The 27,637-nt window shown below is 34.0% G+C and overlaps 3 protein-coding genes across 4 annotated transcripts in view; 2 read left to right on the top strand and 1 right to left on the bottom strand.

Annotated features, from left to right (window-relative positions):
- The window catches only part of Cbp53E (Calbindin 53E), a 95,239-nt gene extending 84,367 nt beyond the window's left edge, over positions 1 to 10,872 (top strand). Inside the window, exons 7-13 of one of the 2 annotated variants that reach the window (XM_076129437.1) lie at positions 277 to 360; positions 1,468 to 1,523; positions 2,271 to 2,316; positions 4,485 to 4,496; positions 5,377 to 5,433; positions 5,931 to 6,002; positions 6,361 to 10,872. In XM_076129437.1, the coding sequence (XP_075985552.1) occupies positions 277 to 360; positions 1,468 to 1,523; positions 2,271 to 2,316; positions 4,485 to 4,496; positions 5,377 to 5,433; positions 5,931 to 6,002; positions 6,361 to 6,513 (480 nt within the window). In that variant the 3' untranslated portion in view covers positions 6,514 to 10,872. The remainder of the gene's footprint in view (positions 1 to 276; positions 361 to 1,467; positions 1,524 to 2,270; positions 2,317 to 4,484; positions 4,497 to 5,376; positions 5,434 to 5,930; positions 6,003 to 6,360) is intronic. The other variant, XM_076129438.1, reaches the window with a different exon arrangement.
- A 1,411-nt stretch (positions 10,873 to 12,283) lies between these two features.
- Fkbp12 (peptidyl-prolyl cis-trans isomerase Fkbp12) lies at positions 12,284 to 14,655 on the top strand. Its single transcript, XM_076129581.1, has 3 exons — positions 12,284 to 12,446; positions 13,438 to 13,598; positions 13,738 to 14,655. Exons 1-3 carry the CDS (start codon positions 12,410 to 12,412, stop codon positions 13,864 to 13,866), a joined length of 327 nt encoding a protein of 108 aa, XP_075985696.1. The 5' UTR covers positions 12,284 to 12,409; the 3' UTR covers positions 13,867 to 14,655.
- Positions 14,508 to 27,414, bottom strand: LOC142982872 (uncharacterized). Its single transcript, XM_076129579.1, has 3 exons — positions 26,786 to 27,414; positions 26,145 to 26,204; positions 14,508 to 21,320 (listed from the first exon to the last, which is right to left on the bottom strand). Exons 2-3 carry the CDS (start codon positions 26,197 to 26,199, stop codon positions 17,806 to 17,808), a joined length of 3,570 nt encoding a protein of 1,189 aa, XP_075985694.1. The 5' UTR covers positions 26,200 to 26,204; positions 26,786 to 27,414; the 3' UTR covers positions 14,508 to 17,805.
- Between the last annotated feature and the right edge of the window lie 223 nt (positions 27,415 to 27,637).

Genomic DNA, 27,637 nt, shown 5'->3' with positions numbered 1-27,637 from the left:
CGGAACAGCACACATAATGATGATTACAGGATAAGATTAAGACGAGCTTGAATCTGACGATTGGTCTTATTCTTCCACCAAATATCTTGTAAAATAAGCCGGACCCCAGAAGTTTTGATTGACTTGGTTTGCTTAATACTGATAAATTCTTTTTTGGGGAGAAAAGTTGTAAGCAGCGGGTCTCTATCCATGAATCCGCTAATTGTGCTGAATACGGCACGATTTTCGAGAACATTATGATATAAGATAGTTATTTTATTATTATTTCTCTTACAGAATTTCCTCCGAGATCTTCTAAAAGAAGCGAAGAAGATAAACGACGTATCAGAAGATAAACTCATTGAATACACAGACACCATGGTAATCATAAGCATAATTTTCATACAATACATAAATTATATCCAACCTGTTGTACAAATTATAGTTGTAATATCAATTTGTTTAACAAAGAAAAAAAATTGGTACCCATTTACGCAAATTCGGAATTCTAGGTAGCGAGATGTTATGTCAAAAATTATTTATTTTGGAACAAAACAAAGTCAGTACTAGTAAATTCAGTGGAAGGTTTTACACAGGTTCGTCCCGTCCCACTAACCCCCGGTTTCTGAGGTACATTTAGCAGTAGTTTATCTATTCAACAGTGTCAAAACTCATATAAAAAAAGTTAAAAAAAAACTCTATTAAATTGATAAACTACCGTTAAATGTACTCAGAAACCGGGGGTAAATTAGCCAATATACTATCCGTCTTATCGGTTTTTCCAGTTTCTATATTTTCCCCGGTCCGATTTATTTACACGATTATCTTTTCACTGATTGTGAGGTAAACACATTAATAGCATTATAAATTTATCATTTCCTCAGAAAACATCAGGCCATACAGATTAAGTATTATGAATGATTAATTAATTTGTAAAATGATTGCGAGGTATCTATTTATAATGTTACTATCGCAATTCATACTTATAACTGATTTTAAAAGGTGAGTCATGCTAGGCAACAATATATGAAATGTTTATAGTAAAAAAATAATAAGCTACAATTTTTTTTATTAATCACATACAAGAATTATTAATTTCAACAGTTAATCTTTTCTTTTTCCCCCGATATAGGTCTTACATAATACTTCTCGTAATACTGGTTATAATTTCACGAAAAAAAACACAAGATGTCATTAATTAATTTAAAAAAGAAATGTAAAAAGTAAAACTTAATGGCATCAAATATTTTTTTCGGAGTTTTTGCCAGTAAATGATTTCAGACGCAAGAAAATTGAAATGAAACCTCATTGTTGGACTCATAACAATGTAAATATTACAGACACAGATTGAAATCGACAATGTTTATATAATTTCATCTTTACTTTTTGTTCTTTAATATGCAGCCAGGAGTTTGTATCACACAAACTCCTGGCTGCATATTAAAGAACAAATAATAAGTATATAAAATAAAATATTTTTGTTTACAGCTCCAAGTTTTTGACTCCAATAAAGACGGCAGATTACAACTTTCTGAAATGGCAAAGTAAGTATCAAGTCGAAAGTTCTAATCAGAATCGAAAAACATTTAGGCCGCAATATTATCTATGCACTAGGTATCTATCTCTAGAATTTTAATTATTTAATTTAGCAAATGGAGAGCGCTACGTATCGTTTTAAAAATAAACTTTAATATTACATTTGAGAGTATCAGGTATCGCAATCATATTTGATTAAAATTTAATCGTTATTCGGCGAATTTTGTGTCCGAGTTTTAAATAAATTTAATTAACCCCGCACGGCGCCGCTGTGGATTAAATTGGGAGATTCGTTATTGATCGTGTACGGTGAAAATGTTAAATAAGTTGACATCAACACACGTACTGCCTATTATTTGCGCACGTTTAAAATACGAGACAAATTGACCCGAAACATATGAAATATTAATCGAGTTACATTTTCAACCTTTAGAAGGCTACCTATGTGTAATAATTTCTTTTTTAAATCAAGATTGTTGTAACTAGAGACCTTACATTCAGTTTTAGATTAAAATAAAAAAAAATCGATCCTTATTTTTAGAAATATTTACGTACGGCTAATTTGTTCCCTGGTTCATTAAAGAATTGAGAGTAGTTACATACAGTGATTTTTATTAATTAGCTTTTTGTAATAGTTATCGTATTGTATTTTTAATTCAATAATACTAGGAACTTTTATTTTCTTAGCCGGAACCTATATACAAATAACAAAAATATAGCAATATTAGTTTTTAAAAACGTTTGCGTGTTTGCAGACTGCTGCCCGTCAAAGAGAACTTCCTTTGCAGACAAGTGTTCAAGGTGAGTGACACTTCATTTCCCGCCAACCGCCATATTTGCAACAACCTCCATGTTGTTTATGTCAAACTTGGGACTTATAGACTGTGTTAATAAACAAATAGAAAAAATATAGGATTTTTTTTTAAGATTTTCAAATGCTTGACGTCAATTTCCTAAACGATAAAAAAATATTTGAAATGAAATCAAGCTGATTGTATCTAACTATAATAAAATCGGAGTATTTGGTCAAATTAAAGCATAGGTATCTAATGTTCTCAAAAAAGTAGATTTTCATTCAGGACTTGTGGAAACCTTTTGACTAGACGTTTATTAACACAGTCTTAGAAATTTAACAAAATTATCTGTCTAAACATTGTCTAAAATACATATTAAAATCATAAATATATCTATGTATATGTAAATATTATTAATCATAAATACAGACATAATATCAATAACTATAAATAACTGTGCATTTTTCACATCTCTAGGTATTCGTCTTGTGGTAATATAACACATTTTGACTTTGCACATTCGTTCAACAGACCAACAGTGCAATTGTTCCTTCGATATGTTCTCGTATGGAGAAATATAGGTGTCGCAAACATCTAAACTGGGATTGTTACGGAATTTTGATCCGCATTAGCATACTTGCAGAATTTTCTTAAGAACTTAGTATCAGGGTGCGCAAAACTTAATGCTGGATTTTCTTTCTATTATCTAGATCAGTGGCTCCCAACCTGTGGTCCGTCAAGTCAATATATGGTCCGCGAGTGACTTTAAACTTTAAATTTTCAGGAATAATCTGACACTTTATTTTTAATATACTTACATTGTGGTCCCTGCTAACAAGAATAATATAAAAGTGGTCCCGGACTAAGAAAAGGTTGGGAACCCGTGATCTATAACTATGAAGTCGCTCGAAATCGAAGCGCAAGTCTCATAAAATTACAAAAAACTTGGGACTAGTTGGCTGTTGAACGAATGTGTAAGGTATTAGATATAAATTTCATGCTTATGCCGCACATTTTCACTTTTTTCATTCGTTTTCATAGACAAGGCTGCAGCCAGTGTTAATGCTTTATCAACTGCTTGCATGTTACGTCTCAGTCTTTTGAGTAAGTAAACTGGAAAGCTTTATATTCTACTGTCGCGTCTATGTATCAAGTACATAATAAATGTTCCATATACTTAAGTGAGCTTGTGAAACTTTGAGTAGTTTTTAATGCAGGGCCTTTTAATCCTGCACTTTTTAAACAAGTTTGGTGGGCGCTGTTGTGATAAGCTGTGATATACGGCCCATAAAAAAAATTTAAAATTATATTGCCTTCAGGGAATTACTTCTAAGGTTAATAATTTTTAACAGATTTAATGATTTCCAGTTTATTTACTACTGTGTCCATAGTCTGCATTAAACACAATTTTTCATAATAGACATTTTTTATTTAAAATATCTAATTTTGTGCGAATATTTATTATTATTATTACGCAAGATATATCACTACTTCCTTTCCTTTTTGTTCTGCTTCTATGAAACAAATGAATAACTGCAATAGATCCCGATTGGTTGAAATCACACATGGACATTATCATAGTGCATACTATACACGGACATACTGTTGTAAAATCATTATATGTATTTTGCAATATTACATACATTAAAACCATTATTTTATCAAATATTGGAAGACGCTTTTGCATTCAGAGAAATTTATGAGCCGATATACTAATAAGAATGAACATATCGAAATCAATAACTTACTATAAAAATACTTTTGGAGGAGAGATTAAAATCAGTCTTACATTGATAGGTGGGTCAAAATGTTGGCCATTATCTCCTCAATTTTTTTTTAACGGCACTGTTTGTCCAAAAACCTGTTTTCGAGATTTATTTTATGCAAAATTTTGTTTGTTTCCCAACTTTAATTGAAAAGCTATGTAAAAGCGCCTTTACCCTACATTATTGCAAAATTTAAAAACATCTTTACAAGTTACCCTGCTATCAAAACATTCACATTCAATCGTAATAACTACCAAATTGTGTCAAACAATATCCCACTCAATTTCAAAGAGTATACAGTCTAAATTACTACTGACAGTCTAATTTCTAGCACATTACCTATTATTTGTTTGCCTGTCTGTCTGTCTATCCTAACACTAACGCTTGTGTCTGCACTCCGCACTCATAGGAGGGCATCGAGGTGAGTCCTCACAGATTTTGCTTACGATTCTTTTTTGAGGGTAGTACGATATTTTATTTTAAAAGTCCGTTAAATTCAAATTTCAACTAATACTATACACTTACTGGCTTACTTATAAAAGTTTTGAAAGCTCTGATTAGTTAAACAGTGTTCTGTCGCTTTCAATCAATTTTGAAACTGAATATGAGTGAAAAAGACAAAACACTGTATTACTAATCAGGGCCCACACGACTTTTACTAGTGAGACAGGATAAAAATTAGGGGAATAAATTAGTCTACAATGTAAAGTTTATAGATTGCACAATATTTTCTAGAAATAGCATAGAGTTTAGATGACACTTTTTATAGCTTTAATAGAAAAAGTTCAAGTCTTGTACAATATAAGTTGCACAACTTTGTACATTCTAGAGTTTTTAGTTCGTTAAGTCTTAATTAAATGGCTTTGTTAAATAAAAACGTGTATGATGGTGGCTAATTAGTTAATTAAGTTGCAGATTTTCGATGTACTTTTGGTTGAATTAAAAATATTTATTTATATTAAACATTGTTAGCGCCCAACATGGGACTACCGTACAATGCGATAAACTAAAATGTAAAAATAATGTCTACAATAATTTAAACACATATTTGATTAATAAAACATAGTATTATAATAATTCTTATTTCAATAATATTTATATGACTTAAAAAAAATTGAAATGTCCTTACCTTAAGCAATTTTTATGTATTTTTAAAATTATTTCTGATATATTTTGAATCTTTTTCTTTATGTACTTGACTAAAATGCTTCAATTAAAACGGAGAAACTACCAGCTGCCACAAAATTAGAATATTAAAAATATACGATTTATGTATGCTTATAAATTATTTATGTTCACAGGGAGCTACGAAACTAACGAAGGATGATATAGAAAGAGTTTTCTCTCTATACGATAGGGTAAGATATTTATTATTATTTATTAGAGAATTTTGACACACATTTCTATCACCCATTTTAATCTACGTGCACTTGTGTAGCAAATGGAAAACTGTTTATTTTTCAATAAAAATCGTTTAATATGTTGTCAAAGTTTTCAATGAACACAACTTTTGACCTTTCCCAAGTAAAATCTATAACCCTGCCTATCTAAATCGACCCAACTGTCTTAGCATTGAAAATTACAAAAAAATCATAATTAATTTGTTAAACATAATAAAAATTGAAGGTGCCCTATTTTTTATATTTAAAACTATACACATATTTTAGAATGTAACTTAGTTACTTTCCGTCCTACAGTTTCTTGAATTTCATTAAACTGAGCCAGATTTGCGTCGTTTCAAAGGCCTTAAAATCCAAAGGTCATGCCAATATTTTCTCAGTCGACGGCGAAACTTAGAACTAAAACAATCTAAGTTTGTCTCATAACGACTGTTCACGTAACGATCTCATTGCAGGATAATAACGGCTCAATCGAGAACGAAGAACTTCGAGGGTTCCTCAAGGATTTATTAGAATTAGTTAAAAAGGTCTGTATTGATGGTTTCACTTTGTGGTAAGATAATTTTGAATGTATCTTTGAATATGTAAACTAATGGGGGCATAATGTAAGGTATACCTTTTTGTAGGTTTAGGCATTTCTACGAATTGGTTAGGTTACGGAACTTTGGGAATTAAACGGTATTTTGTGCTGCCATAAATTGTATGGGTTTCAAAGTCCTGAACCATTGTTTGTTTCATTTTCTAAACTGATTGTCATTCCTGTAACAAGTCTGCAATTGATAAATATATTAATTATACTTACTTAACATATATCTATACAGAAAAACCCTTTCAGCAATATAGCAAAAAAATGTTGTATTACACATAAATATTTTTACATTGCAGGACTACGACGCTCAAGATCTTCTAGAATTCGAAGAGACCATTCTACAAGGCGTCGAGTACAGCAGCGAAGGCAAAATAAGTAGGAAACAGCTCACCATGATCCTGCTAGCCCTCGCCAAGCATCACCAAGAGGAAGAACCGGTCACTCCATAAGAGTTTACGAAGTTAACCGCCACTCCGTCCCGTAATCCGAACGAATTTCTAGCGTCGCGATGTTTTGACACATTCACCGCCATTTTAGTCGTAGAGTACCTAGAGTTTTTGAATTTTGGCGCCAATTTGTAAGACGTGTATTGTATGGTAAAGGTTTTCAGAGGGGCCATTGGCCGGCCCTATTTACACACACACTCTATCGCGCATGATACAACAATCGCGCGTGTTGAAAAGGTGTGTAAGGGGAAAGGAAAGAGCGTGCGCCGCGCTCATCTGGCAAGCCCGCGAAGAAAATCGCGAGTAAAGAGCGCGCCGTCCTTTCCGTGCGTAATCCTGTATCCTGTATCCGCTCCTAAGAACGTGCAATAGAGTGTGTGTGTAAGTCGGCCATTCCCTACTATCGACTATTGACAACCGGCTAGCTATCGAGAAATTCTGTATGAAAATCTGATCAGCGCCCCTAACGGGAGGAGTAAGGTCTGATTGTTCAGTACATTTTAAATGCCAAATTCTCGATATTCGCAGAGAATCGCTCTACAGTATTCATCTTAATAAATGTGGCTTAAGTTTAAATTGATATTAAAATTATGTAGTGACAAAGACCCTGTTACGTTAATTTTCCAAGCCACTCCCGTTTTGGTTGATCATGTGTAGCGTCGCTAGAACATAAACCGATTTCGTTGTCATAGAAACCGTAATAAATGTGTGTTTCGGCCTAAACCAGCTAAGTACCTATCATACGCCAAACTTAGAGCTAAATGTAGTTTTTTGTATCATCTTTATTCACGTTAATAATAACTGAGGGTAGTAGGTAGAAATTATAAATTGCTCAATTACATTCTTAACTGATTCTGAATACAGTTTATAATTTTCATTTTGTTACAAAACACTATACCTTCCAATAGTGATCTTGTTTTGGCGATGAATGTGTTAAAAAGATAATAGGGCTGGGATAAATAGTTGTAATGTAGTTTAATAGTCGATATATCAATCTATGTTTTCAATAATCGATATGATGAAATCAAGTTTTCAGTCAAGCACAAAATAATATTACCTATCATCAGCAATTCTTGTAATAAAATATTGCGTAACTCATTTATTTTTGCAAATTATAAGGTGATTAAATATAATTATTTTTAGGTAGGAATAACATGTTTAAGTTAAGATAATTGTTTCACATTTTTATACGATTTTGCACATTTATTTTTGATAGGATGTAAAATCACAACTTTCGCGTAACACAGCTCGACTAAGCTATCCAATTCGACTATTTATCTTGACTCTTTGAAATTGCTACTTTTATTTCTTTCTCGTTTTAAATGGCTGTGCTCTGCATTAAAAAGTAATACGATTAACGTAAAATACAGTGCAAATATAATAACTAGATAATTATAAATATCATCTGCCAAATCGTATGCCAAATATTTTAAACCTAGCTATTTGATTGAAACTCTTGGTCTAAATGAAATGTAGTTAGTTCCTAGTTATGCAAAAAAAATCTGCGTCCCACCGAACACGAAAAACTCGTAGTTACATGAAGCAATGCTATAGGTACTCTTCATAAATTAAAATTAATTAATTAATCCTCCTTACAGTTTCCACTTACCCAATTATCAAATTACACGATCATAAAAAAAAACTTATCTGCTGCTCCAAGCGGAATGGAGTAACTAGAAAAAATTAAATGGTGACTTCGGCGATTTCAAAGTGTTTGAACACAATCCTACAAAATATTTTCTAAAACACGTGAGACACTTCAAATAATGAAAATATCATTTTCCATTTAATAAAATAAATGTTTTTTCTAACTCTACATAGAACTTTTATCCTACACTTTAATACATTTTTCTCCTAAAATTATGTAGTTGAAATCATTCCTACGCTTTTCTTTCATTTCTACCAAGAGATCTATTTTCCTATCACTTTAACCGTGTAGAGTTATTTTTGTAAATTCTAATACATACATATCATTCCAAATCATACAGTATCAATAGAGAACTATATTTTGAAAAAAATGTTGTTATTATAATATGAACGTTGTTTGATGTCGTTATACCGTAGGTAATACCTACCTATATGATTTTGGTCATCGTCTCTTTATTGAAAAAGTACCAGTCGGTGAGTTTTCTTCATAAATTGGTATCAATAACTAGACAATCGTCTTTAATCTTATTCACAAAATCGCACAAACTCGAATAACAAAGCTAAAAAGTAAAATATAAATTATTCCCGCGCTTTTCACTTTTCAATGACAGAAAATTCTACGTTTAACAACGTTCATAAAAAATATTTTGAATGACTCGCTTACCGTAGTATAAATCTTATTCCTAAACTCCAATAAAATATTTTAGTACAAATTTCTCTACTCATGAATGCTGTTTTTAGTAAATAATTAATTATAGATTATTATTTTTTCCTATTTTCAGTCAATAAAATCCTAAGCTGTTATGAAACGTTCTGAAATCAAAACATTTTAATCTATTTCTAATAAACGTATTTCTGGCCTAAAAAAATATTTGTTCAGCTAAAATAAAAATGTACCTAAAAGTGAGTGTCTTCGGTCTTTTTAGATTCTATACACCTCTCTCATATCGTACAAATTACTCACCTAGCCTATAAAACTAAACTTTCGTCCACTCTTTAGCGTGAAATTAACATGAAAACATTTCAACGTGCTAAAATCATTAGAATTAATCGGTGTAGCTTTAAAATGTCTCCTTAGATCTTTTTCTCTTAAATGTCTTCGCTTATAAAGTCTTTCTATAGATAGGCTACTAATAATAAATGGAAAATCCTAGATGCTGATATGCAAAATTTTAATCTAAAATGCCGAAAACGAGTTAAACAGAAAACAAAAGAATGATTATGTGTGGACAAGGAATATTTTTTATTTGATTTAAATTATGTTTCATGAAATAATACTCTTGAACGTTTATTTTTTTACAATCTATATTTTGACACGACACATATAAGTACCTATTTTTTTCATCACTCTATTTTTTTTTTCACGAGTCCCGTTTTCTCGTTCATGAATCGTGTTATACCGCCAAAAATAGACATAGTTCAAAATTGCATTATTTAAATATTTTTGTGTATTTATATCTAGGTGTAATAAATTGTAATATAATTTGATGTTGCGTAATGTTGTTTTGAAAATTGTTTATAATGATGTGATGTAAATTAGAGTTTTGTATAAAAAGCGACTGGAAAAATAAAAAAAAGCGTTTGCAATGACGACGGGTAAAAGTTATATGATAATTTAGAATTTATATTTTTTTATTTTTCTGGTCAGAGCTTAAATTGATGTTAAATATAAAAAATATAAAGTAGTTATTGTTGAAATACCCTGATTGTGTGTAGAGGCCTTTTGTGTATTTCTTTAAATGTGTACATAAGTACTGTACATTAAATTAATGATCTAAATCTGTGTTGTGATGGTATAACGTCTAGCTTTAACTATTTACCAATCTGTTTAATACATTATTATCATGCACAATGAAAATAGTTTTAAAAAAATAATCTAGTTCCAAATATGGATTTATGCATTTATTTTTTTTAATCGCCCCGATGTTGTTTATAGTCACTTCATTGTTTTATTTACAACAAATTAAAAATGTTGAAAACTGGATAAACGTAACAACCTGGGTACGTAGCTGTACGTCGCGTCGCTATGTTTATACTTCACAATAGTAATTCTGACTTCATATACATTCTTACAATAATTAAAGATTACCTACCTAAAAATGTCTATAAAATAAATTCATAATGGCAATCTCATAGATGTACTAAAACATCGATAACATAGTACCTATGTACCCAGATTGTTATAATCATCCCAAAAATGGTTCATTGTTTAATTTCAACCTTCTTTTAGTCAAACATAAAAATTGTTGTTTAATGTCTATAAATAATTTACACTTTCATGAAATAATTTAAAATGAAAACGACCTGTTCTGTTCTATTTGCAAATTGGCTATTAGGGTTTCGTAATCAACTAAAAAGTTCTAAAAATATCAAAGCCTGCTGATTTAAAAACTTTAAAACTTCTGCGTTACATGTTTACAGTAATAATAAAAAAATGCGGGATCGCACTTGAATATCCATTTTACCTGGAAATGCTTGACGTTTCGGCGCCGGATACATGGACTATGAACGCAAGCTGATCAATAATTTAATCAAAGTGAACCATTACCTAAACTAACTAACTACTACGGAACCCTAAATGCTTTAATTAATGTTTTCCGAAAATGGTTTAAGAGTTATATTATTATTATTATCCTATAATTTATTCCTTTGCCTGGCACTAAGTGTTAAATTTAAGGTTGGATACGATGATATTTGTTATAAAATGTTTATATTTGTAAAGCTACAGTTTTATTTCCCTTTCCCTTATTTAATAACCTAACTAGCTGACCCGTGCAACTTCGCTTGCGTCACATAAGAGAGAATGGGTCGAAATTTTCCCCGTTTTTTCACTGGTACCCTGCTCCTATTGGTCATAGCGTGATGATACGTAGCCTAAAGCCTTCCTCGATAAATGGACTATTTAATACTGAAAGAATTTTTCAAATCGGACCAGTAGTTTCTGAGATTAGCGCGTTCAAACAAACAAACAAACAAGCAAACTCTTCAGCTTTATAATATTAGTATAATATTAGTATAGATTGAACATGAATAAAGGTAGGTACAATATGAATAAAATTAAGTAGGCACTGCTTACTCCTATTATTAGCAATAGAGAGAGTACCTATCAGCCTGAAATCTGCATTCAAACTATATTTATTTACAGAAAAGTTAGTTGGCAGGTATATCGAATACCTAAAACGATCGAACTTAGCTAAGCACTCATAAAATGCTATCACGTCCAATTAAATAAAATATTTAACAGCAATATCAAATCCAGCGATATTTATTTTTTTCAAGACAACTCCCGCGCTAAGAATCACTCTTGTGTCGCGGGGACTTTTACAAACATATGAACAACGGACGCGAAGTACAACCAGTCCCGAAACAATTAAGTATTTGTACATCGCACAAATAATTGTCCCGCGTGAGAATCGGACCCACGACTTCCCGACGCAATGGTAGCTGCCCAACGAATATTATTTTTTCTTAAAACTCTAAGAACTAATAATTCATTCGACGGTTGAATCAAATTTTCTACCGACCTAAGTACGAAGAAATATTTTGAATATTATTATTATATAAAAAGTATTTTTTCGATTTTCTAACGTGACCAGAATAGACTAATTTATTGTATACTATATAGAAAAAATATTATGTAGAATTTACTACTATTTTAACGTGGTATATTGAATTAGAAATATATAGAGGTAAAGTAGCCCAACCAAAGTTTAGTTGTATTTAAAAAAATAAAAACTTTTTCTGATATAGCAACAATTTATAAATTGCGTTGCTATCTAAGAAATATTCCCTGATTTAGAGGTAGATACATAAAGACGGTATTTTATAAAAAAAATCGTTACACAAACAAAGCATAAGTTAAAGTAGGTAAATGCAAATCCATATTTCTGCTCCCAAATAACGTTGTTTTAAAATAAACTTTAAAAAATAGCCTGCCTAACTTGATGTGCATCTGAGATCTCTCATACACATTTTTTTATTGAGAATAAAGTATTAGTTCTAAATCAATCGCGAATATATTATTAAACACATTGTGAAGTATTTTAAGAATATAGGTACTTCATTAATACTTGGTCATAATTCAATTGGTGGTAATTAAGATATTTATACTGGCAACTCGAAATTTTCTTCAATGTCCGCCATAGCTCATTGAGTGGCATTGACCCGCATTGAGTAAAATTCTCCCCACAGTGGTTTAAGTGTAAGCGGCGTCGCGTGGTACCTATTGGATTTTAAAACTATCTGAGACACCATGGGAGTCAACGTTGAAACTATCTCTCCCGGAGATGGTAAGTGTAATATGTACACATTCTTTTCGAAACGACTTTTCCTTTATTTGGTCAGAGAAGAAGTATGATTTACGATGCACAAATGGATAATTCAGGATTCGGTTTCTATTTTTCTGTTTACTAAAACGATATCTGTGACTTAAAATTACTTATTTTCCTATATTATTTACTCTATAACTGCTAAAAACTGTAGAAATCTTATACTTTGACGTACGTAGCGGCGTCAGCCGGACCGACGCCTCGCCTATCGTTTTATCCGGCAAACGATTAGCGCCAAGAATGACTAATCTATTTTCCTTCAGTTTATAAATATTAATTTCCTGTTAACTATGAATGGCATTGATGAAACATGAGCTGATGCAAAAACGTAAATGCTATCAAATGATTGAATTATTTTCTGCATAATGTTAATAAGATGCATTGCGTAGTTTCTTTGCTATACCACGTGTAGGTATGTTTTATGATAAATATTAAATTCGAAATATTTTGTGGTTTGATTTGACCAACTCAATGTATGACAGAATGCAGGAATAAATTCTGGTTGACCACTACTCTAACCTCTCTGATATCGTGTTTGGTACTGGTAATCTGATAGTGTAGTAGACGCGAGGGAGTTTGTGGGTGACAAACATATACCTCTGCCTACTTGACATGTATATGATTAGGTATATGTTGTTCAGCTGTCAAAAGTTAAAGGTCACATTCAGGTACCTATAGTAATTAAAGTTAATGAGATAAACCTAGCTTAGAAGCACTTGTGTGATTAGCTATTGATAAACATAAGATTATGTAAAGATACAAATTGCAAAGAGTAAATAAACTCATACTAAAAATATGTATGTACATTCTTATGTTTGAGAAACATTTTTGTGCTACGTTGAATGAACTGGTTTGGGTAAAATTATTCAAGGAAAATGATTGGTTTAGAAAGACCAGTAGGATTTGTTACAAGTTAGTTATTTAATATAAATATTACTATGACTTTCCTCAGAGTCCACATACCCCAAGTCTGGCCAGACTGTGGTGGTGCACTACACAGGCACACTGACCAACGGCAAGAAGTTCGACTCCTCCCGCGACCGTGGCAAGCCTTTCAAGTTCAGGATTGGCAAGGGAGAGGTCATCAGGGGCTGGGATGAGGGTGTTGCTAAGGTACATCTAAAATAAATACTTTTATTTCTAAGTAATAGCATTGCATATTATATTTCTATTAAAATAAATAGAATAATGTCTATAATTTTATCTATTTTGTAGCTTTATACTATTTATAATAATACATTTTCAATTACAGATGTCTGTTGGTGAGCGTGCTAAGCTGACGTGCACCCCTGACTTCGCGTACGGCCAGCAGGGCCACCCTGGAGTCATCCCACCTAACTCCACTCTCATCTTCGATGTAGAGCTCCTTCGCCTCGAGTAAATGCCACACATTATGTCTATTTACATTACAAACTTGCAAAATGTTTCCAAACTTATGTCACGACACTGAAAGCTTCAAATTGCCATTTTATCTTTTATTGAATTTAACAAAGGTTGTTTGAAGTGAGGATTTGTCTTTTTTTAATAACATGCACAATATGTGTAAGTAATAAGTCGATTTTGTATTTTCTTAAATGTTTTCTCATTTTGACATAATAACATTTTGTCATTTAGATTTTTAGTCTTTTCACCAAACATTCATAAAGGTTGTCTGTCTATTTAAATATTTAAGATAAATGTCTTTCCACTAAGATATTATTGCCCCATTGGCTAAGGTGACCTGTAGCTCAGAAAACATTCCTGAAAGCATTTTCAAGTAATAGTTTTGTGCAAAATAGTATGTCTAGCAACATTTAGCAAGTTAATGTTTATGAAATCTATATGTTGGAAGATCTTGGTAGAGTAAGGCCAAACTATGTCTATTATGAGATGTGCATTTAAATATTATTGTAACAAAGCTACTACCCAAAACTGTATATAATTTATGCACAACATGAGGTGTGAACTATCTAGTTTCTGGATGTGTGTGGTAGGTTAAGGTGATTTCAACGATAGCTTACTTAACATTATACTGTATTGAGGTAAGCTGACAACGGACTCTAGACGGTGGAAGGAAACCTCCTTATAACTTATCTAAGCCAGGGTAGACATAAAAATATTTTATGCCCCAATTTCCACCTGTTCCAAGCTAACCTGAAAGGAGTATAAAATAAATAAACTTATTGTCGAACTTTATTGTTTTATTTCTGTAAAATGAATGCCCCTCTGAGTCTATACTCGCCTGACACACAGACTATGTGGTTCCAAGTTTCAATAAAACGATTCAAGCCCATGGAACCGGCGTAGTAAAAACACTAAGCGACCAAATTAACAACTGCGCCATTGAACTCTTTTAGGCTTTGATAACGGATTTGAAATCTAGCACTTCGAAGTGTAGATCATCAAACAGCCTTATTTATTTGCAGATGTAAGCAACATTGCTAACTTATTATACGAATAATAAAAGGCAGCCGTTTTTTCATAAAGTTTAATCACGTCTTGTATCTATGTGTATTTCTTATTTTAGATACATATTTTAAATTTAACTTAGTTACAAAAACTTAAAATATCACTCTTAGATTCAACTTAAATAATAATAATTTCCTTACAAATAAAGATGCACCAAGAACGCACATATTTTTACAAAACTTTAAACAAAATAGTATTTTTACTCTTCTGATGACGATTCACATTATACTTAATCTAAAATGTATTTGTTAGGCGAAACCAGACAAGAGTAAGAAATATATTCATAGATATGTACCAAAGGATTAGATTTCTTCATAAATGTGGCCATTCCGAAAAAAATACGAATCCATAATAAAAAGAACAAACATTTTTTTTACTAAGTAATCAAAAATTTTTGCAAGGCAACGATTTACTCCCGGTTTCTGAGGTACATTTAGCGTAATATTTCTATTCAAAAGCGCGGTTAAAACTCATATTAAAAACACGCTATTGAATAGATAAACTACCGCTAAAGGTACCTCAGAAACCGGGCATTAATCCAAAGTTTCGCATAACAAATTAGGTTATACATGTTCAATTACTTTGAGATTTTATAATATATAGATATAATTGCACGATTTACTGTTTAGGTATAAGATTTTAATAATAACCATTTTCACGATTCGGTTAAAATTTCTGTCCAATTTGAATTGGTAAGATACATTAATAAATCTTCACATGGTTATAGGTAAGTACAAAAATATGTTAGTGTTAATTTTTAATTTACAACCACGTATTATTGGCAAATTAGAACAAACTAGATATTTACAAAATGTCTGTAGGTACTCTACAGCATAATTTGTGATCGTCATGTTTAATCATATCATTGAAATATTGCAAAACAACATTTTAATAATGCCCTATAAGTATTTTACGTAAACAAGGAAATAATTTTGCTAACATTTGCATATAATCATCTAAAACAAAGACTTATCTTGTTGTTGAAACAAATGCGTGTTATATTTAATACAAAAATAATTACCAATTTGATAGCATTTTAACAGCATTATGTGGGTCACATTCCCTTTTAGATTTACAAGATTTGGTATACTTATCGTATATTGCAATAATTGCTTAGGTATTTTATTTAACATCACTCAATTTTAGCTGTTGTAATCTTCATATACAATTATAATTGTCATACTGGAGTAATTTTCATAATGGAACAAACTACAGTATATTTTATTGATAAGAGTCTTGCCTGTATAAAAACCATAACATTTATTGTTTTACAAAGTCGGATTTAGATATAATACAACAACTTAGTAGAGAGCCTTGTAAGGAACGTTCGCGGCTATTGGAGGTAAGCAAAATTCTAAATTTAGAGCATCAGCAACTCGAGTATTATGCATTTGATGCTACATTATTTTAAAAAAGTCACGGAGTTTTTTAAATAATTTGAATAAATCGATCGACAAGGCTTTCTACTAAGTCATAAGACTAAAGTAGTTTTTTAAACAATACTATTTAGAATGGGCAATACTTCAACCATTGAATCTGCTTGTTTCCATGATCTATATTAATTCATCAACAAAATCTTTTGTCGTTTGTATAGGCACTAACATACTTTATCAAACACCTGTCATGTAATACAAATAATTATCTGTTAAATTAGAAAACGGAATAGCATTTATGTAATAAATAATTAAGAGCTATTTTCTGTGATGCGACAAATCGCGTCTTAAAATAGCTGCAATGTGTGAACATTTTCCTGACTGAATGTACCCAACAGGTGTATAGAAAAAAGCTCTTAATGCATAGATTAACTCATTAATCTATGTCTGATTAGCACTACTGTAATACTATAATGTTAGCAGTCATACTGGCAACATCGAGAGGAACTTAAAAGTCTAAATTTAGCATCAATTAGCAATGGTTTATAAAAAGATAACTATCTCGGATAAAACTGCGAGTCCCCTGCGTCAGGATTGAAACGTACGGACCGTAAGGATCCGTCGCTTTGTATAAATTTCTGTAGGTACTATATAACTTAATACAAAGCAACAAATCCTTAAGATCGGTATGATGAGACTCCAAAAGGCAGTGGACCCGCAGCTTTATAAAAATCATAGGTAGACAAAAATGTTAATAAGTTTCATAAAATATGACCATTGACCACACATGACTACATAGGAATGGAGAAAATAAAGTAGTTGTTACCAATGAGATGTGTCGACTAGAGATGCAAATATCGGAATAAAATATTGATGTCTTCTAAAAACTGTTACGCGCGAGCTTAAGAGTCCTTTAAGTGGCTGATTTTCATAAGTTTCGTACAAACATCAATACATCTGATTTATTACTGATATTATAGTCATAACCTCTTATTCGTAAAACACACTAGAAACCTATTTTAGTTAAAAAGCTACTTAATATGTTTTCTCTTTTTCATTTCGCTAAGGAGTAAAAGAAACAAAACACTTTATAAGTCTTTTATAACTTCATATTTTTTTATGAATAAGAGGGTTACTCTATATTTCTTGGTTACAACTTCTATGTTTGTATCTCTAGTGTCAACATCGATTTTTGTGACTGCCAATATCACTGTTTTATTACAAGCTATGAATCAACAAACTGTTATATATAAAATAAATCACATACCTATGTAAATGTACTAACTGAATAGAATGCATAATATATTAAATTATTATCTTCTGTACTGAAAATATAAACACTTCACACAATATTGTGACCACTGACCAACACTCAACTTGATACACCAACACATTTCAAATGTTTTTAAATTTATCAAATCACAGTTTCCCACCATACAAGTTAATAAAAAAGTTCTTTATAAAATAATAGTCGCGTTCACTCAACTTTTAACGTAAGTCTATGAATTTGGTAATGGTTTGAGTGGTCCTAAACTTAATAAACCGTCCGCTCCTAACGCTTGTAAACTATTTGTTAAACCATTTTGTGCATTATGTACTGAGATTACTGGAATTCCGAAGCACCCACTCGCTTGTTCTCTATTTGCTAGTGGTATAAAACTATATATGCCTAAACTATTTAACCTCTTCAAGTTGTCTTCCTGCGACAAGTCCACAACAGGCAACCCTAATTCTCTGTTTGGGCCGGTCACATTGTGGAATACCCTCTTGTGGTGCTGTAATTGTAAAGATTTAGGATATGAAGCAGGACACTCGTCACATTTAAACACCGGCACTTTACTATGAGGATGGGCGGCCGAGACGTGCACCGCGAGTGAATGATGGTTCATAAACATTTTCTTACATATCTTACAAGACACCATGCCACTACCCACCTTCGCCTCGGGTATGGAGAAATTGCTCGTCTTTGACGTGTGCTTGATACTAACACCAGCACCTAAGTTAGGAATATGAGGTATCGGTCTCTCTGGAGTCGGCGATCTACTCTTCTGTTTTTGTTTAACGCTGATCCCTCGCGATGCCAAAACGTTGGCCATCGCGTTCGCCTCTTTGTTTACGGTCTTCTTAGTAATAGATATTTGGCTGCCGAGATTCAGTTTGTCTTTCGCTCCTTGCACACTGTGGATCATTGGTAAGCCATCTCTTTGTTTCTGCATCGCCATGACCTGGCAGTCTTCGTTGTCGTGTTTGCCAGGTAGCAGCATGTCCGGCCGACGCTTCTGACCCGGTGGACCCGCCATCCCTCCAGGCCTCTTCATCGGCATCCGCATCGGTTGTTTTTGTGCCCGTACCTGACCGTGAACTTGAATACCCGGTCTTATAGATGGTCTCGGTCCCCTTGGATTGGACATACGGGGTCTAGTGCCCGTTATATTAGCTCCTGGTGCCATTCTTATTTGATTCGGCGAAGGCATCTGTCCTCCAACGACTTGGCCGGGCATCGGTTGTGGTCCACCCATCTCAGGTCCACCGACATTTTGACCGGGAGGTAACATATGCCCGATTGTTTGACCGACTGGGAATGTCTGTACGTTTTGAATTTTGAGACCACTCGTAGACGGTGGCTTCATGGTTCCACCGGGACTAGCAGGTGTAGCGAATGGTGGCCCGGGTGGTCCCATTTGACCCATCTGTTGTCCCATTTGTGGATTCATGCCACCCGTTGGTGCTTGCCCATAGACAGCCTGCTGCATACTTTGAAGTGGGGAAGCTGCGGAGTACGGCGACGATGTTGGTGGAAACTGTCCCTGGGGCGGCATGGGTCCCCCCGGAAAGTTATTTTTAGGCATGCCCTGTTGAAACTGTCCAAAGCCATGTTGTCCTCCCATGTAACTTTGACCAGGGTACTGACCCGGCATTGTTTGTCCGGGAGCTCCGTACATGTTGTTACCTGCTTGTGAATAATCAGGCGGCATATTCTGTCCAGGTGGATATGAACCGTAGGACTGTGGAGGCATCATCATCCCCGTTCCAGCTCCAGGGTAGGCTTGAATGTTGATCATAACATTTTGCTGATGAGTAAATCCAGGTCCACCGCTAGACAGCTTTCCAACTTGATCAGCTAATTGCTTTACAGGCAATAATGATGATAAAATATTTGAAGTTGGATTGTATGGCATAAGCGAGGATGGTGTGGGTGCAATGGCTAGCATCTTCGTGTGTCCCGTCATCCTTCTATGATCATCAAGTAAAGAGACATCAGTAAACCTAGTATTGCATACATCACACGTGTGTTGAGGACCTAGCGTGTCCAATGATATGTATTCACTAGCGTCCGATATTGAAAGGCTTTCTTTTTTCGTCCCACTGGATGATAGTAAACTGTCAAAGATGTCGTCTGTGCTTTTTTCTAACATGTCTAAGGGTGGTTTGGAATCTGGTGCGTTCCAATTGAAGTTATGTTGTTTTTCAGTGGATGGAGCTGTCAACCGAGTAGACAGCATATTGGATGAACTGAAACTGGGCTGTGAGGTGGAGAACGTAGGCGTAGTAGGATAAGAGACTGGAGTGTTCTCAGTTTTAGGAACAACTGGTTTAACATCCGGGGCCGGAGTCGCAGAGACGACGCAACAGTCGTCATCTTCGTCATTTGAGTCGCCATTAATTTCTATGATAGTCATGACTTCGTCTTCCTGCTTGGCGATAGGGAGAAGAGGAATAGCGGCACTAGGTGTAGACGGGGCAGGTTGTGAAGTAGATGATGTTTCAGGCTCCGATTTCACTTTGGCCAAAATCGGTGTAGACGTAGCATCGCTAGGCGACGGTGACGTCCTTTCAGACTTTATGTGACTTGAAAATATAGGAACATTAGATGACTGCGCCTCGACGGCTTCTACTTCTTGCTTAACTACAACGTTACTACTTTCGTGCGACTCTCGTCTTTCCGGAGTTGTGCTAGGTTTGTTTGGAATTTCCTGTATTTTAAATCCCTCTCTTTCAGGTGGGTTTCCGACTTGTTGCGTTTCCTTAACGGGTATAGGAAGATTTGCACCTCTTTTTGGTGTCTGCTTTACAGCAGGTCTCCCTGAGGGCCTCAGTTGTGGCATTTCTTTTATCGTCATTTTTGTTGGGATTTGTTGAGCCGGTCCTTTAATCGGCTCCCTTTTTTGGACAATGGACATGCCTTGTAAATGTTTAAGCGCAGTAATCTTCGTCGCTGCCTTCGCAGAGTCGTCACTTTCAGATGTTTTACGGTTGTTGCTAGGACTCTGATCATTGTCTCCGTCAGAGTCGTTCTCGCCGCCGGATCCCTCGTGCTCACCAGATTTGTCTTGTTCATCGTCAAAGTCTTCATCTTTATCTTCATGATCACTACCTTCGTCCTCATCAGATGCATTAAAATCTTTAAGTCCGTTGACGACTTTGAAAGAGTTTGAGTTGTTCCCATCTGATTTTAGTTTTAGTTTGATACCTCCTAGTTTTCCTAACTTTTGCATAACATCATTAGTGTTCTGTTCCGGTTCAGGTTCTGTCTTTATTGGTGTAGTGCTTTTCTTGATCGTAAATCCTAGACCACTCAATTTATTTAAAGCTAAATCGGGATTTTTGTTATCCGTTTCTCCTGGTTTTTTGATAGATATGCCTGTTTTCTTGAGTATTTGTGATATATCGATCTTTTGAGGAGTTTTGGCGGGCGGTGGTGCAGGTGTTTCTTCCTCCTCGTCTGACCAGTTCTCATCTCCAGAAGGAGGGACATCTTCATCGTCGGACGGCAGCTTGTCCAGCACCACAGAGGGCAAGGACACGTGTTGTAACAAGTGGCTCTCTAGCTCCTCCCAGTTACGGAAGTCCTCGTCGCAAGTGTAGCAACGGTACTCCTGCTTAGGTTTCTTGATGAGCGCACCGGAAGACTGGAGCCTCGCTAAGATATTAGCGACATTACTGACTGCAGGCTTTTTATCTTCGTCTTCCTCTTCTTGATAGCTAGAGTCTACAGAATCCCCGGCTTCCTCATCTGTAAAAAACCAAATTGACAAATTAATACCCACATTTGCTCCGATAAATTGTAATTATATTATTTCCTTAAATTGTTTCTTACGATATCGGGATATGTTTAAACAACAGAAACGCTGTTAGTGTATTTTTATCACACTTAGGTAAAATTACAGTTAGTTAAATACATATAACCAAAATTCCTAAGGAGAGTTGTCGTTTAAGGCAGGTCGTAAAACCTCCAACCAAATCTCTCTACAGCAAATTTTTTAAAACTAAAACATGTTGTGTCGGTCAACGTGGGATAATGAGAATACAAAACAGATATATAACAACCATGTGTATAACCAAACCCTAGAAAGCCGAACCCTAAAAATCAATAACACGAGTGATAAATAAATCTCTACTTTATTACTAAGGGACAGGTCTTAAATTTGCATAAACGGAATTTTTAAAAGGGTTCGGAACTTTCAACAGGACTCAATTTTGCTGGTCTGGCCGGATTACGTAGTTCTATGCACTAATGGTATTGCGTATTACATTACCTACAACACGTAGGTACACTCTTGGTATAGTGTCATACCGGACTGATAAACTATGAAACTGACCTGCCTGACCTATAAGACCTACCTACATAAAACAATTTTCGCCGCAACTACTTTGTCTAATTATCTACTTATATAGGTACATATTATTATACGTATGTTATTAGGTCGGAGAAACAGTCTTTTCGCATTAAAGTATATATGAACTTGTAATAAAATCTTTTCTCTACACAAAGCTCGATATTTGGGTACCTCACGAATTCACTGAAAGAAACCTAATGAACCGTGTACTCATTTGTGCTTCTTGAAGCCTAAGAGATTTTATTAACGTCAATCTTGGCAACTTTGAATCATTTGAGTAACATTGACAGTGGGAATAATATAATTGATAAAAGTTTATTTTAGTTTTGCAAAATTTTATCAATTGCGTTGGTTTCATATGAAAAAATAATCGACACTAGTTCATATTACATACGAAAATTATTTTACATTTCTCACTTGTATACAGATTATACTGTATAAACTTAAATGATGAATTATATTTAATTTTTAATATTTTTTTTTCTTCATTCAATAATAAACAAAATTATTCATGTTAACAAAATTCATCACAGCAACAGCGCTGGTTGTATTTTAGCTAAGTTAATTACATGCAGAAACTATAATTGTTTAATGTGTAAAGACGATATTTATACTGTATCGGGGTACCGGAAACTATGGAGGCATATAATATATCGTTATCATGAAAAAGCTTTTATCATTTGCACTCCTCTACAACAACACACTTCGTTCCTGTTACTATTGAAAAGGATTTGCCGCGCGAGAGCAAATTAAAAGTAAAAAATATACATACAAATAGCTACTCAAGTACTCAAAATACAGACGACAGACATGATCGATTGAAGTGTAGGCAAGAATCAATAGAAATATCTGGATATTAAAGTGGAGACAATCTATACTCTAAAAATAATGATTTTAAGAAACAAAAATATTTTATATCCAGTCCAGAAATTTATATGGCACACGTGTATAGTGTGTATACTGGCCTTTGGGCCGTCATTTCCTACCCCAGTCATACCCCTCCTCTCCCACCTCCCATATAATTCCTTAATAGCCGCTCACAACGCCCTGGAGGGGTTTATTTCCTAGGCAGAAAATGGCAGGAAACTGCAAAATATTATGTAGAACCTTTTAGCTGTAGAGCAAAGCTTGCAATGCCTGTGTTTGCGACGAAGAAAAATAAAATTAGGTTTTTACTGCCATCTATAGATCATTGTAATATTTCTAACATTATTATAACTTTTTAACATTAGTGTTGCATTAATTTTATCTATCACAACTCGGCAATTAGTCCAATTATAATATTATTAAGGTAGACTACTTGACTTTGCGTAATTTTCTAAAAATTGAGACTGCAGTTTAAATTGTATTTTTTTGAAGATGTCATAAAGAATCGGTGTTAACGTGTATTCTGTATCTCGTATCTCCCAAAAAAAATCTCTACAATTAAATTCGGCCTTGAATCTCAGTCCCTCTCAAAACTGTCTCACAAGTCACAATCGACTCGAGAGGAAAGGCTGGGGCTGCGCACTAAGTTTGATATCTAATACGAAATGTAGCTCAATTTTTTATTTACACTACTGTCCAATTTGAATGGCCTATAGCAAAGTTCAGGTCTAAATGTCAAGATTCAAGAACAACAAAATGCCAGAACATGACGTATCGTTTACAAAATGAGGCTTATCAAGAAATCCATGCTATGGCTTTAAGATTAGGCACGCCTGTTTTAGATCAGTAATAATTATTACACATATAATCAGACCGACATTTAGTCCAGTCAGGGGGTAAATCACAACGCGCTCGGCGTCACATATTAAAACTACTCAGCTTAATACCTACAAACTTAATATGCCAATCGGCTTTGTCTTTTGTAAATGTTGCTTTGCTCGGCACCAGTCGAAAGAAGCCGAACAACGGGTCGGCTTTGATGTTCTAATAACAGCAGAGTCAAAAAAACGTATAAAAAAATATACGTTCGTTATTGAGTGATTGAGAGACAACGTACAGAAACTTCATGACATAATTTGTCATACTGTGTAAATTCCTTGTAAATTACAGATGAGTATTATGAAAGAATTTTCTGAAATTTCTACGAATGGGGAATAACAGATTTGTACCAAAATTTATATCAGGGCAGCATTCATGCAGCCTAAGCAGCGGACAGCTAGTCTCTAAGTTAGAAACGAAAACCAATTAAAAACTTTAATACATATAAATTTACAATCTCACATTAATCAAGAGCGTAGAAAAGTTAATTTATTGTGTACATACTACTCGCAGCTCGCTTACCTAATTGTTTGAAACAATATAAAATATGTTCCCACACGAAACTTAGAATTACTTCGGATCTAGTTGTAGGCACCGTTTGTTTAGATGTTTCTAAAAGTACACGTGACGTATTTTTTTTGTGAGGGAGTTCTATAAATCCATAATAATATTATAAAGCTGAAGAGTTTGTTTGTTTGATTGTTTGTTTGTTTGTTTGTTTGTTTGAACGCGCTAATCTCAGGAACTACTGGTCCGATTTGAAAAATTATTTCAGTGTTAGATAGCCCATTTATTGAGGAAGGTTATAGGCTATATATCATCACGCTACTACCAATAGGAGCAGAGTACCAGTAAAAAATGTTTCAGAAACGGGGAAAATTTTGACCCATTCTCTCTTATGTGATGCAAGCGAAGTTGCGCGGGTCAGCTAGTAAATCCATAAAGCAATAATTTTATCTGTCCATCAAACAGTTGCTTGAAATTGATTACCCAGTGCGACCTTCGACTTGAAGTTATTTAAGCATTTTCTTATAACACAAGTGATACAAGCGCTCGCTTCTAACACAAGTGATACAAGCGCTCGCTTCTGACACAAGTGATACAAGCGCTCGCTTCTGACACAAGTGATACAAGCGCTCGCTTCTAACACAAGTGATACAAGCGAGCGCTTGTATCACAAGAAATACAAGCGCTCGCTTCTTACACAAGTGATACAAGCGCAGGCTTTTTACTTAAGTAATTTATGTACCCAATAACATTAAGGGCTTAAACTTTCTGGGTAATAAAAAGAATATTGCTTGTTTAAAAATAAGAGAAACACATAATGATGTAAAAATAGTTCTTGAAGGTAGGTATATTATGTTGTCAACCTGCTCTTTGCTAGCAAGGTGGATATAAATCTAGTCTATCATTAAGAGAGGAGACTTTTACCCAGCAGAAGGCCATTACTATAGTTAATTTTATATCATTACAATAAAAAAATATAATCATGCATACACAGACTACATTCTGGATACCTAGTCATTACTTTTACTACCACACAAAGCCATGCATTTGAAAAACTTAGGTATGCTAGCTGTGCTTGTGTGCTGTGCTTTAGCTATGCTGCATAGCTAAATGGCTACAAACAATAAAAAAAATGGCTTTAATACTGATAGGTACTTCCCCAGAGCAGTTTGAATCTAGTCAACAAACACGTGTTGGAAATAATATTTTATAGTGATAAGTAGAACTTTATGTTTATATTATTCCAAGTAGTACATTCTTAGAACAGATAAGACTGTATAAATCAAATGGTTTTAATTATGTATCCACACATTAAGTTTTTATAGTGATGTGGATCAGCAGCTATATTTTTCTCTATCTGTATAAATTCAGGCAGTAGGCTATAATTAATTTATTTATTATAATTAAAGCGATCAGATTTAGTTCTAGGAACAGTTTCACAGTTCATCTTTATGTTTATAATGAGCAATCTCATGTTTATCATCTATACTAATATGACTAAACTTTATTAGTTGTAGGTTGGTTTTTGTAAAAAATTCTAACTTTTTTTATGCTTATGTGGGAAATTGAATGTGGTATTAATTAGTTGTGCCTAATGCCATTCATGGAACATGTTTTTGTTGTTAAGGATATGTTTGTAAGAAAATCTGGTAATCTACAGACCCTTCAGAACATTTCTGATGTAATCAAATACTCAAAGGCCCTAACGGAAACAGACTTGGACACATTCCTATATGCAAGGCAGATGCTATGAACAACCGAGAAGACTGGAAATCTAAAGCAGACTGCTCTTACTAGCTGCGGGACACAAATCAGGGAAAGTAAAAAAAATAATGCCTAACAATAAGCACTGTTTTCTCAGCCCCTATTTCAAAGCACTATAAGGTACTAAGTACAATAATAAACCTATTTTTCATTCAATAAAACTTAACTTTAAGTACTGAACACACATCACCTTATAAACTAACCTGATTCACCATGGGTAGGCGATGATGGAATTACAGGTGCATGCTTTGTTGCCATTATACCTGTGAACAAGTCATAATCATCCTTTTAGATGAAAATCTACAACCAATTTATTTACAGCATCCATTGTGGATTCTTATCACATTTTTATAAAGACATGGCTGTCATTGGCTGTGGAAAGCATCATTCAGCCTAGGTTATAAAGTCTGTTGTAAGTCATTTGCAAAAGCAGATTTATTGACATCAAATTTTAATGTAAGTTAATGAATTTGTTATTGTTTGTTTTAGTGCTTATTGCATTGTAATGTTATTAACTTATTCACAGATAGGTAGTACCAATTTAACTTGTTAGTAAACATAAACAATAGACTACAATTTCGATGTTAGAATTGTTTGACAAATCAACTCAATTAATTGCAAAAATAAGCATTGTTAGATTTAAAGAAAGGATAAAACAAGTTTAAACCAAAAGAATTACTTAATCCAACGCGTAGTCTATGTAATTAAATAAATTTTGTGCAAATCACCGGCCAATACTATTTCAATACGTAAGTGAAACTTTTAGTTTCTATACACAACACCAAACAATCCAAGTAAGATATGACTCCATGCCGCAAAATAATAACTCAATCTTTATACTCACATTCAATTTAAAATGCTCCAAACTGAATTTAAATTCTTACACGAATAACTCCGTGTTATGGTTCATGTTTACTGAAGAATCCAAATTCGACACAATCCACACTACCAGTCTAATTTAGCACTTATTATCTTCTCCATTTCGTATTCAAAACAAAGACACATTGAATCTTACACCGGCTTAACCTTTAGTGTATGTTAACCTTGAGAAAGCAATCGGAAACACTAGGAAAATGCAAATAATTTATTTTCCGCGAACTTCTGTCACTTCGCTTCTACGACAAGAAAATACAAAATGGCCGGCTAAATAAACGAGCGCTGTCAAAAACTAAATGCTATCGATAATTCGATTGTTCTCAAACACAATCTACCTTTGCCTTTGACGTCTCGCTGTCAGTCATAAAGCCAAAATGAATATCACCAATTGCCTAATAACTAATTAAATATACGAATACACTTGTTCTATGTACTTTATGTGCTGAAATAAGCGAGCTAAAGTAGCCGGCCTACCTATTACGATCGAAACGCACGCTCATTTTACCGACCGACCGCGGCAGACCGAAATTCTATTCCTTTCACTCACAGGCAGACACGGATAGTCGCTGTTGCCAGTGCCAGTATGGCGGACTGCCAGTATTGGTCCGCTGGCAAATTCCTAGCGGTTGTCGGCGTCAGTCGATCCCATCTCTTTCTGACAATAGAAATTGTGGCCAAAGTCGATATAACTGTCTCTGTCGCACGACCTGTGGGCAATGTGAGCGTCGCTATTTCGACATAAGCCTGTGCATTTTATACATACAGATACAGACGAACATAGTGGTATATTATCGGGTATGGGTCGCCCCCATTCGGTACG

The sequence above is a fragment of the Anticarsia gemmatalis genome, chromosome 22, assembly GCF_050436995.1.
Source record: "Anticarsia gemmatalis isolate Benzon Research Colony breed Stoneville strain chromosome 22, ilAntGemm2 primary, whole genome shotgun sequence".
Lineage (NCBI taxonomy): Eukaryota > Metazoa > Arthropoda > Insecta > Lepidoptera > Erebidae > Anticarsia > Anticarsia gemmatalis.
Note: the sequence above shows the minus strand (reverse complement) of the source record. Positions and strands in the feature narration are given on the sequence as shown.

Coding starts and splice junctions, on each gene's coding strand:
- Fkbp12 (XM_076129581.1), top strand. CDS start 12,410: ATGGGAGTCAACGTTGAAACTATCTCTCCCGGAGATG. Junction 12,447..13,437: donor AACTATCTCTCCCGGAGATG/GTAAGTGTAATA, acceptor GACTTTCCTCAG/AGTCCACATACCCCAAGTCT. Junction 13,599..13,737: donor GGGATGAGGGTGTTGCTAAG/GTACATCTAAAA, acceptor TTTCAATTACAG/ATGTCTGTTGGTGAGCGTGC.
- LOC142982872 (XM_076129579.1), bottom strand. CDS start 26,199: ATGGCAACAAAGCATGCACCTGTAATTCCATCATCGCCTACCCATGGT. Junction 21,321..26,144: donor GCCTACCCATGGTGAATCAG/GTTAGTTTATAA, acceptor GGTTTTTTACAG/ATGAGGAAGCCGGGGATTCT.